Source organism: Pinus tabuliformis, chromosome 3_1 (genome assembly GCF_031772625.1).
Source record: "Pinus tabuliformis cultivar Carrire ecotype Pingquan chromosome 3_1, CPIR1, whole genome shotgun sequence".
NCBI classification, from domain to species: domain Eukaryota; kingdom Viridiplantae; phylum Streptophyta; class Pinopsida; order Pinales; family Pinaceae; genus Pinus; species Pinus tabuliformis.
In genome coordinates, this window is record NC_142301.1 from 323,816,354 (window position 1) to 323,828,750 (window position 12,397).

The following is a 12,397-nucleotide window of genomic DNA, read 5'->3' on the forward strand; positions in this document are numbered from 1 at the left end:
TTAATGATTAAAAACATATATAGTTTTGAACATTAAAATCCACTTATTTAACGTTCAAATCACTACTGAAAAGGATTCATTGTCCCACAAATACAAATAAAAATATTTTTATTATTATTATAATAAAAAAACAATGTATTTTCGTTGTGGATTTTATGAATTTTTATTCTCCCAATATTGTGAATTATATGATATTCTCACAATAGTGTGGATATCGGTCATTATATGATATTCTCGTAATAGTGTGATACAAGTGGGGTTTTGTCTTTGTAGCTTTGGAAACAATGGTTTATGATTATCAAGATTTGAATATTTCTTGGTTTTTGAGGCATTATGGTTCATTATATGGCTATAAAATGACTTGCTTTCTTTCTTCTTTTTTGCCTTTCATCTCTTCTTTTTTGCCTTTCATCTCTTCACTTATGTTTTATGATTAATCACTTTTGATATATCTATTTTATTAGTGTTTTCTTAAATTAATGTTATCATTATTAGTATAACTTAACATATATCACAACAAAATAAATAATGTTCAAAAAATAAAAATAAAAATCAATAACATATGAAATTCACTTTTGAATTTCTTCCCTCCATACTTCGCTTTCAATATATTATAACATATTTCTTTCTTTCCAATATTTAATTAACTTTCACCATATTGTATATTATTCTTTTCTCTAATTATATATGATTTTATTCCTTCCCTCCTTAACTAACTTTTAATATTTAGCTTTTAAATTTCAAAAGATGATGTTTTCTCCAGACTTACTTAAGCTTTTGATATGTTGCATACTATTTTATTTCCTAAATACTTGGCTTTTAGCACATTACAATGCAAGGAAGAATAACCCAGCAGGGTTGTGAGAAAATGAGTAGTTGACGTTATGGTCAGGTCAATCCTTTGCCAATGCTCAATACATTACATACTATCGTAAATACTTGGATTCAGCACTTTACAATGAAAGGAAAACTAGCAATCAGGGTTGTGGGAAAATGAGTTGGCCTTTATACTTGGGATTCAACACTTCACAATGAAAGGAAAACTAGCAAGCAGGGTTGTGAGAAAATGAGTTGGGCTTTATACTTGGGATTCAACACTTTACAATGAAAGGAAAACTAGCAAGCAGGGTTGTGATGTTGGCAATCGACCATCTTGGCTTCTTATTCAGTTTCGATGTTGTGGCAGCTCAGGTCACCAAATTGGGAGGATGAGGTTTTTGAAAAGGCTACCTCATCCTTATGAATGACATCGTGTTGCTGAATCACCAATACTGATGCGGTGATTCGAACGCTGGAAGAAGAGGTGAGGAGATCCCCGATCGGACCCAATTCCGGACACTCTGCGGTCCGCTCTGCCAAGTCTGCCACCAGTGGAGACGGGAAGCGTCCCCTTCCCACCAAAAACATGTGATATCTGTTGCTCCTCGCGATTTCCAGCACAGACGCCACCGTATTACTGGTCTCCCGCTCTTCATACACGATCGACTCGTCCTCATTCTCACCTTCACCTTCAGGGGATTTCCTGGGATTCGACACCTCCTTATTTACCACTTTCAAGGCTTCCTCGTCCAGCTCCTTCTCGCTCTCTCTGTTCATTTCAGCAGTCGAAAACTTGTACAGTTTCTGGTGCGTCTCGTCCTCGTGGGTCAGCAGCGGAGTGAGGTTGATGGCGGTGTGGTCGAAATCGGTCCCCGGCAGGAACCGTATGACCGTCAGCTTAATCCCGGGATGCTCCGCCATTCTTCTTCCGAATACCAAAGCCTCTCGGTCATCTGGTCCTCCGAAAAACAGGACCGCGATGTGGTGGTCTACATTCGAAGGCGCCAGCTGGGACTGACCCCCGAGTCGACCCCTGTCCACCAGGATGCCCACTGAGCAGGGCGCGTGCTTCAACACTTTCTGGTTTACAGTCCGAAATCCCAAGGTCACGGATTCCAGGACACCGTCGACCCGCTGGTATTTGTGGAAGGGAAGTATGATCATGGCTATCCGTTTCTGGTCCGCAATGTTGCAGATGTCCTCGTGCATGTCCTGGATAGCAGAGATGGCAGTCATGGGCCTCACCGCTACCTTGCTCAGCTGCTCATACGCCTCGAACGCAACCACTATCTGGTCCTGTTGGGAACGGTTGCGGTTCCAGAAGGGAAGCCCATTTTTCCTGGCCTTGTGAACCATCATGATCGCAGAAGACCTCTCCGACAGCTCCACTAAGTGCATGATGTAGAGGCGCATAGCAGGCTTTCGAATCCCCCGGGATGCCTCTTTCAGGTTCATAATCTCCGGTATGTTCCTCGTACCGTGCAGACACGCCATGATTCTGAGCTCCTCCTCTGCTCTCTCTCTCTGTATCTTTCTATGTTTGTATGGAACCGTCTTCCTTGCTGGCTTGTATATCAAGGTTACTATTGGCGTGGTGATGAAAGTTGTGAACAGAGCCATGAGCACCAAGATCGCAAAAGCTTCGTCATTTAGAACCTGAGAAAATAAAAGTAAACAATGAAATCGAGCTAAATTCAGTTTATGAAATCTGGGTTTTACCTTCCTATCTTTTCCAATGTTAAGGACAATCAACTCTACAAGTCCTTTGGTGTTCATAAAAAATCCCAGTGTCAATGCTTCGCGACGAGGCACTTTGTGAATAATTGCAACCAAAAAAGTACCCAGAATCTTCCCGGCACAGGCCGTCACAATCACCAAAACAAGCAAGCCCCAAGATGTGCTTCCACGGATCGTTGCCACATCAGTCTTCAAACCACTAGACACAAAATACAGTGGCAACAGCAAGGCCGATACAAAGTCTTCAATCTTTTCAATAAGCATCCCTGCAAAGGGGCCATCTTTGGGAATCGTCAACCCAAACACAAAAGCTCCGAAGATTGCGTCGATCCCAATTGCGTCTGTTGCAAATCCGGCTACTAGGACTCCCGCTAGAGTAATGCAAACGGATATTTCGCTTATCGGTTCGTTGTCAGGGGAGCGGTGGCCAATCCTGGTCATAATGGGCTTCACCACCAAAAACATAATAACCACAAAGCCTATGCCACATAGCAGAACATAGACTGATATCACCGGGCTCTTGTCTGTTCCTGAAAGAGCAATGGCCAGGGCCAGAAGAACCCAAGCTACCACGTCGTTGACAGCAGCTGCGGCCATGGCCATCTGCCCCACATCGGTTGTGAGAAGCTTGAGCTCTGCAAGTATCCTAGCCAGCACTGGTAATGCAGTGATGGACAACGCTACACCCATGAAGACGAGGAACTGTGCATATCCCACACCCTTAGAAATCGTTGCCCTGAGCACATAAGCAACCCCAACCCCACCAAGAAACGGTAACGTGATTCCAGCTGTTGCAATTGCTAAGGCTTTCCTTCCTGTTCGCTTAATAGCATGGAGATCCAGTTCCAGCCCGACTAAAAACAGAAAGAATAGAAGACCAAAATCTGCAATGGTTCCAAATACAGTGGTGCCCTTACTTGGGAAAATTGTGTTCAAGTAAGTTTTACTGCGTCCCAAAGCAGAAGGACCAAGAAGAATTCCACCCTGTATTGACAAACAAAAAATCAACATGATACGAGAATCCAAAATCAGAAAATTGTGTTCATGTAAGTTTCACTGCGCCTCAGCAAAGAAGGATCAAGAAGGCGGCGTTGTCTAAACATAATATATTTTTTTGGTAACAGCCGCCGTTGTTGTTTTGTTTTGGTTTTTTGGGGCTGAATCTTGATTTTTATTGTTACATCTCACATGACGCAGTAAAATTATGGAAATTTTAAAATTGAATTTAAATTTCTAAACCAAATCTTAATCTTTATTATTTCAAATTGATTTTTATGACCTATATAAATTCAGCATCATGTAAATTATAATTATAGAGAGTTCACAATCAAAGTCAAACGGTAACAGGAAACTCGTACAAGGTTGGGATCGTTAAAGCACCTGAGGAAACTACATGAAAAGATAGTAGATGGAGAAATTACATAATGAAAAGACAGTAGTCGATGGAGAAATTACATGAAAAGACGGTAGATGTAAACAGAAGCTTTAAGCTGGAACAAATGCAACCATCGAAATGAAGCCGGAAAAGTCCAATAAGACCATTTACCGGTATTCCGGTTATACATGTTTCTCTTAATACTTTTTGGTAGAAATGGTTCAGAATGTGATCTAAATTGGCAAGAGCCAATTAAATGTCTGCTTAGCTGTATATTTCATAACCCGATAACACACCGTCATTATTTTTTTTATTTATCTAGTCACCGCGCTAGCGTGTTATCTGGAAGATGTAACTAAATAGACATTTAATGCCCTATAACAAGTTTGTTAGCTCTTACCATCTAAATTAGCTAGAACTAATCTACAATAATAATTTAAGATTTTTTATAGTGTTGAATTTATATAAATAATTAAAAAAAATATTTTAAATAATTAAAAATAATGTTGAATTTAAATTTGCAATACAAAGCTTATTTTAAACCATCAAAAATAGCTTTGAATTTATACATGGAATAAGAAAATATTTTAAACTTACCATTTGGCCTTAAATTCCAACTAAAAACTCTAAAACTTGTTAGGCACTAAAACCAGATTAGTAAGAGGAACGAAAACAGGATTAGTATTCCCCTATGCAATTTGACGGACGGACAAATTGTCTGTAATGAGTTGATTGTGGCCTATCGAATACCACCAAAATTTTCTTTCTTTATTAAAATAATGAAAACTGGCACTAGAATCGGAAACCATTCTTTATTAAAAATAAGGAAAACTGACCCCACACTAGGAAACCATCAAATTTGAGGGTGTTTCTGACTTTAAATTCGAGTTGTTTTTTTATTTTAGTGTTTTTGACTTTAAATTCGAGTTGTTTTTAGTGTGATTTTTTGGAAGTTTTTTCGATGAGTTTTTCTGGTCTAATTTCTCTAAAATCCAACCAGAATTTATTGAAATTACGAGTAAACCCTGGACAATCCAAGTGCCTTAAAATTTTTTTTAGCAAAAACAAATTTAAATAACACAAATCAAAATTTTATACAGACACCCAAAAAAATCCAAAAAATCACACTATAAACAACTTCCTTTAAATTCCACACTGGTTGCTTTTAAAACGACTTGCACGGAATCCATTTTACCATAAAAAGTTGTCGGATCACAAAAACCAAACTTCCCAGCGAAAGACCCGATACAACTGTTAACTCCCATGGAAACCAAATTTACCTCTTAAATAGAATCATGGGTTGCAAGACTTGCAGAAAACAGCAATAAAACTGAAAAAGTCAATGGAGAAATGCCCACAACGGCTTTAATGGAGGCTTTACGAGCTGCAAGCTTGCAAAAAATTCATGTCTGGAAACACCTTCATACAAAAATTAATAAGAATAGAGAATCCTACGCTATAAAAATCGTAAAACAAAAATACTGTCCGAAGACTTACCAGGATTTCTGCTATGACGCGAGGCTGTCTCAACGGCTTGAGCAGAAAAGCCAGCGTCCTGGTGACGATCAGGACAATACAGATCTGCACTATGAGCAGCGGAAGCGAAAAATCCATGGGATTATCGCCCTGCCATGCTCCGTTGGACGTTGTCTTCATTAATACTACACAACTCTGCGCGGTGGCATTCGCCGCCGCGGCCGCTTTGATCACAACATGCTCCATGGTTTTGTCCAAACACAACAGGGTTCGACCTCGCGACCTTGTGTCAGACAATGATCCGGACACTAGAATTCACAACAGGTAAAATTCTCCGGAGGATGCCATATTTTCAGCGGCTTGGTATCCCTTCTGTAAACCACTAATCCTTATTCGGCCCCGTTGGAAGATGGGTGTCGGCTATCTCAACCATATGAGAGCAGACAGAGCGCGACATGCACATGATTCCATCCGAGACTCTCGCTTCCTTCAAATTCAACATGGTATCTCTGGTGGGAACGAATTATATAGAGAAATACGTCTCACGTTGGAATTTCAAAATAGATCCAATTGTTAAATTTGACCTATACTTGGACTTAATTTCACAGTTTTCACACCTCTTCGCAAATTGGCAAATTTACCTGTTAAATTCCATCCCCGTCAATGATCGTTTTCCACTTGTCAATCATCGACTCGGTTGGGAAGTAAAAATTTGACGGTTAAATGGTGGTCATTTATTGTTTTTGACATCAAGTTACTATTGCTCGGGGACTGTTTTATGTTTTTAACTTTTTTAATAAATATTGTGATTTTTTTTTTTTTTTTACACAAATAAATTTAATAGTTTAAAAAAGTTTTTGAGATATTTAAATTGTGTAGATTATATAATTTAAATTCGTGCCTGCTTGGGAGGAGGATAATGAGATAGTTGATTACTCTTGTGTGGAGACATGACTCATTACGCAAGGTGGTAAGAGGTAAAGCGAGTCATCCCCTATATTGTTTCATTTATTCTGCAAGTGTGTGACAGTTGAGTCTCTCTAAGATAGTCGCAGTACAGAGAGATGGGTTTAAAGACTTGGGAAGATGCTTGGTCGGACCATTTGATGGTTAAGTTGTTCTCGAGAACAAGCTATTGAAGGAAATGTAACTAGGCTAGGTCTTCATAAATGTAATTTTGATATTTGTATTTATTCAAGAAAAGAGAAATTATTTTATATGATTTGTCAATGAGTTTCTTGCTCATTGAAAATAGGTCAAGCACATTTTAAAGTGCTTCTAGAATGTCAAAGTGAAAATGTAATTATGATAAGACCCTTTGAGGGCATATTACATCATATATGTCAACATACAAGGTCATGGGAACACCTCCAAGCATAGTCTAGATATGAGAAAACTGACCAAGGTTTTTCCTCTCAAGTGTGGAGAGGTTTTGTCCCTGGTAGAGAGCCAAACTTTGTGTTTTTGTTATTTTTGTTTTGGTAGCAGTTTGATGAAGTACAAACATATGCTCCAATAAGAAGAAGAAGAAGAAGAAGAATAAGCTAACAAGAAAAGTAAAAAGACTCCACAAATTGTTATCAAGTAATGAAGAATCACACTACACTACTTTGCCCTAGATTCTTCAACATGGTATCAGAGCTAAGGTGACACATCAAGGATAGGGCAACTCCTGAACATTCATCAAGGAGAAGCATCTACAAAGTTGAAGCATCAAGCCTTCAAGTCTCAATCACTCCAAGGACAATAAGGGTCTACAATCCATCATCCATCATGGAGGTCTACAAAGCTAGAAAAAGAGCCTTACATAAAGGCACATACAAAGAAGAGCAGACTGAAACAAGACCTACATCAAGCTACAAGTCTTCAAGCAAATTTCATCATCAACCAAGCCCACTTGGAGAAGGAAACTTGAAGAACATCAAGATCCAGGGAAGACAATCCATCAAGCCTTCAAGGAGGAAGAAAATCCATTACATCTCAAAATATATCAAGTAAGTACATGTCCCCTTCTGAATATACATCAATGTCTTTTTGCAAGGAAACCAATAAATTGGTAGTTACCAATAACTTTCTTGCATGGAAGAAGAGGATTGATCTAATACTCAAGGAGAATGAACGCCTAGAGCATGTCAAATGGAATACCACTATCTCTGCTAAGGAATAGACTCAACCCTTAGCGAAGTACAATAAGGATGAGACAAGAGCTCAAAGGATTCTGATAGAATAAATAAAAGACTCTCTCATTCCCTATGTCTCCAAGTTTGACACATCAAAAGAAATTTATGATAAGATAGTAGAGATATTCTCGGTATCCACCACTAGAGAAGTAATATCTCTAAGGAATGAATTGTACAATATGAAGATAACAAATGTAGGAATAGCTCCCTACTTTGTGGAAATATCTGAAATGAGAGATCAACTTCAAGAGCTTGGGGAAGCCATGTCTGACAGAGAGATGACAACTATAGTACTCAATGCTCTACCTGAGGAGTGGGGAAACTTCACATCTAGCATACATGCCAAGAAGGAAGCAACCACTCTCAGTGAAATGTGGTCTCTATGCAGAACAAAGGAAACCAGACTTAAGGCAAAAGAAGATGTGGGATCAAAGGAGCAAGCATTTGCTACCATGGCCAAAAGAAAGGGTAAATTTGACAAGTTTGATCCACAAAGAACAAACAATAAAGATGTCCTAAATCCAATGTTTTGGATGCCAAGAATATGGACACTACATAAGGAATTGTCCTAAGCCTAAGAAGGACAACAACAACAAAAGAAAGAGAGAAGAAGCTCACATAACTCAAGAGATGAAAGAAGAAGGAAAGAAGCAAAAGAAGGAAGATCTCCGGATCTCTACTAGGACTAGGTCAAACTCTTTACTTCTAGACTTCTTTCAAAGTTTTGAGTAGGATAGGAGCATGTAGGAATAAATTAAAATTGCATGGCTAGAAGCATCATCTAGAATCTAGGAACATGATATACATAGAGTTCTAGATACTCATGTAGATGTAGCATTTATGATAAGAACCAAATTTCATAAGTAGAAATATCTTCTAGAATATAGGAGCATGGCAGATATAACTCAAGATATTCATGTAGAAGAAGCATACCTAGTATAGACCTCATACATGATGAAAGAAAAATTGATCATGATAAGAATCTTAGAAGACCTACATCATCAAAAGAAAGGAAACATTTTCAAGGCAAGGATCTTTAAGATCCTATGTTGGAATATTCAAAAGAAGGTTCATGGACCAAAGCAGATGTCTCATTGGGAATCCCATTCATGGGTTTCAAAAAAAGAGTGATATGTACGCAAGCTAAGATGAAGCAAGGAGGGCCACGCCAAAAATGGTCAAAGAAGAATCAAGATGAGGTATGTATGCATTAAATTTTAATCATGTTATCATTTGTATATTATTGATTCATGGGCATAGTTATATAACATGATCAAGCATGAAAGAATATCTTTCACCAAAAACATGCTCGAAGGCATGTACCACGATGCAATGAAGGTCAACAAAAGAATATGCTCACATAAGGAGCATAAGATTGCTGACTAAGAAGCAAGAAGAAATGCTGACAAGCCCAGAAAGTGAGAAATGAAGGAATGCTCTCACAAGAAGCATCAGATGGTTGACCTATCTATCTCAGAAGAAGTAAATGAAGAAAGAGATCAAGCATGTGAAGAACACCATGATCACCAAGAATCTCTATCTGACAAAATGCCTTGAAGATATCTCCCAAAAGAGGCGGGACAACTCTGATAAAAGGAAGAAAGGACCCTTGACACCTATGAAGGCCTTGGAGATAAAAAAGGTGTAGATAATTGATTCTACTCTACAGAGATGTCATGATGAAGAAGCCATCCAACAAAAGAAAAAGCAATGTTGAAACAATATTAGGATGAAGTCATGATGAGCTACTAGGTCAAAACATATAATCAAGCAAGTACAATGAAGCATCCATGATAAGAGTATTCCGAAGCATGGACAAGATGACAAAGAAGTAGCCAAGATGACAAGAAAAACCTGATAGTCACTTTCCACGAAGCAATGACATGACAAACCAAGAAGGAAAGTGATCGATGGATGGTGCCCTACATAGAAGAAGTTCGAACAAAGACTTCATGACATCAAGAAAGGAAGGAGATCAAGAAGCTGAAGAACCCACGAAGAAGAAGCTGCTGATGAAGGAAAGAGTCCCTAGTTAAGAGGGAGCTCCGGCAGGTCCCTGATCAAGAGGGAGTTTTGGATCACCCCTGATTACAAAGGAGTGACAATTGTGTTTTCCATTTCATGGGTCATGCAATAAACCAAGACTAACAACCATAAGTCTAGATGAAGGCCATGAATGGAAATGTAGACACAAGATAGACACAACATTCTTGTCTTCACTTAGGAAGAAAGAATGGGAGGATTAGGTAATCATGTGACATTTGATACTCTTTGAGGATGTGTAGGGCATCCAAGACAAGAGTAGGTAAGAGGAACAATATTCTTTGAGGGTTGGGAACCCAAGATAAGAATAGTCCTAGAAGGTCATACTCGGAGAACACCCCAATGGGTATGTACCTTGAGAGACAATGATGAATTTGTCTATAAATCATTTGTCTCACTAGCATTGTAGCTCATGGTCTCATAAAGAGATGGAGTTTTTAGTCAAGGCCTTGCACTATGACAATGCTGATGGATATGATGCTATAACAGATGGATTGCAAATCTAGTTTCTCTTATGTGAATTCTTCAAGATTGAAAATTTCCAAACACCTTGTAATGTTGTATGAATATCTCCCTAGTTAAGAGGGAGTGTTGAAGGAAATGTAACTAGGCTAGGTCTTCATAAATGTAATTTTGATATTTGTATTTATTCAAGAAAAGAGAAATTATTTTATATGATTTGTCAATGAGTTTCTTGCTCATTGAAAATAGGTCAAGCACATTTTAAAGTGCTTCTAGAAAGTCAAAGTCAAAATGTAATTATGATGAGACCCTTTGAGGACATGTTACATCATATATGTCAACACACAAGGTCATGGGAACACCTCCAAGCATAGTCAAATCCTCTCCTAGCATCAACGAAGCCTCCAAGCAACAAAATAATGAATAAAAGATGAATTACAGCGAAACTGTCAAGTCGGCCTAATGGACAGTGAAGTCGGCTTGAAGAGGAGGGACAAACCTCTATTTATAGAGGTTGTCCACTCCTCAAAAGCATAATGAATTCACTCTGAAATCCGCAAGCAAGGAAAGAAGACTAGAAGGACGAAAAGCCAAGGAAACAGGTCTACAAGTGCAGCGAGATAAGGAGGCAGAACAACGAAGGTGAAAAGACAGTTTCTAGGGCATCAACAACCACATGTGCAAGGAAGAAAGGATCTGCCTGTGGTCAAGTACAACAGGAAATCAAAATAACAAGTATCTCTATTTTGGGCTAATAAACAAGGCCTATAAGGCCTCCCCATCCAACGAAGAAGGAAGGAAAAGATAGTGAGGATAAAGAGGATTGTTTTAGGGTTTCTGTCCACACGTGTGAAGACTTCAACAAGTAAACCTTTGTGGATTTGACAACAATTGAAGGCAACAACATCATAAGCCTCATTCAGATGAGAATTTAGGTCTACAAAGTATCTAAAGAAAAGCAAAGAAGGTTCTCTCTATAACAAAGAAAAGAAGCCCTAATGTTCTAGGGTTTCCTAACTTAAACAAGCAACAGAAGAAGGACGAAGTGCTAAGGAGCAAAGTGCCGGAAGACAGAGGTCCATGTGCCGGAAGCTATAGTGCAGAAAAAGGAAGGATTTTGTAAGAGCCCTAAATTCAAAATACTAGAATATGTAATTTAAATATAGAATTTAAACAATTCATCTAATGAATACAAACCTATCTGTTGTGCTGCAAATCTGTCAGCTCTGCTGCAATTCTTGTTCTGCCTGCATTACCAAAATGGCCAAAACCTACCTGCCAAACTGGGTACAACCTAGGTACTCAGTCTTAGAATGCTTTCCAATTGAAGCAATCCGATCCCCCGTGTCGAAAAAGTCTAGTACAATCGAGACTCCTTCCTGTTTGTACCTCTGTGTTAAAATTGTTCTCCTTCCTTCCCCTCCTCAAGATTTCCTTCCTCCTTTTAATTCCTTGTCCACCGCCTTCCTCCGATCTCTGTGTCATTGTTTTGTTACGTGTAACTTTTTGGATACATGGATTTGATCTAATTAAGTTTGTTATTATTTTAATAAATTAATTTGATTTATTTAGTTTATTATTTTATTAATTTTAATTTTAATTTTAATTTGTAAATTAAAATTAACATTTTCTTTTAGTTTAAAGATTTATCTCTCTCTCTCTCTCTCTCTCTCTCTCTATATATATATATATATATATATATATCTATATATATTGATACCTATTTTGTAAAATGTTTACTCTTATTTTACCAAGTGACGATACCATAAAGTAGAGTATATATATATATATATATAGATATAGATATAGATATAGATATAGATATATCTATATCTATATCTATATCTATATCTATATCTATATCTATATCTATATCTATATCTATATCTATATCTATATCTATATATATATATATATATATATATATATATATATATATATATATATATATATATATACCTTTTGGATATTGCAATAATCGGGTTGAATTCGTTGATGGATACTTCGATGCCTATACATAAACTCTTAAAAGCTATTTTAAAAATTTTACATCTTCGTCATATCATAAGTTGTCTAAACTATTAAAAGGTATGCTATTTTATTATTATTATTATTATTATTTTTTAACTCCAAAGCAATGTCTTGGGAAAGCAAATCATCAAGATTGAAAATACAAATTCTTTCATATATAACATTGAATAGACGTGAGAATAGTAGCAACATCATAAAGTTCTAATTCATTTTTTAAAAATAAATAAAAATAAAATATTGTCAATTAAATAATATTATGATTTCAATAAAATTC

At 37.4% G+C, this 12,397-nt stretch overlaps 1 protein-coding gene across 1 annotated transcript; it reads right to left on the reverse strand.

Annotated features, from left to right (window-relative positions):
- Nucleotides 1-915: 915 nt before the first annotated feature.
- Nucleotides 916-5,713, reverse strand: LOC149187084 (cation/H(+) antiporter 19-like). The gene is made up of 2 exons (XM_089412742.1): nucleotides 5,429-5,713; nucleotides 916-3,540 (listed from the first exon to the last, which is right to left on the reverse strand). Exons 1-2 carry the CDS (start codon nucleotides 5,651-5,653, stop codon nucleotides 1,162-1,164), a joined length of 2,604 nt encoding a protein of 867 aa, XP_089268868.1. The 5' UTR covers nucleotides 5,654-5,713; the 3' UTR covers nucleotides 916-1,161.
- Nucleotides 5,714-12,397: the final 6,684 nt, after the last annotated feature.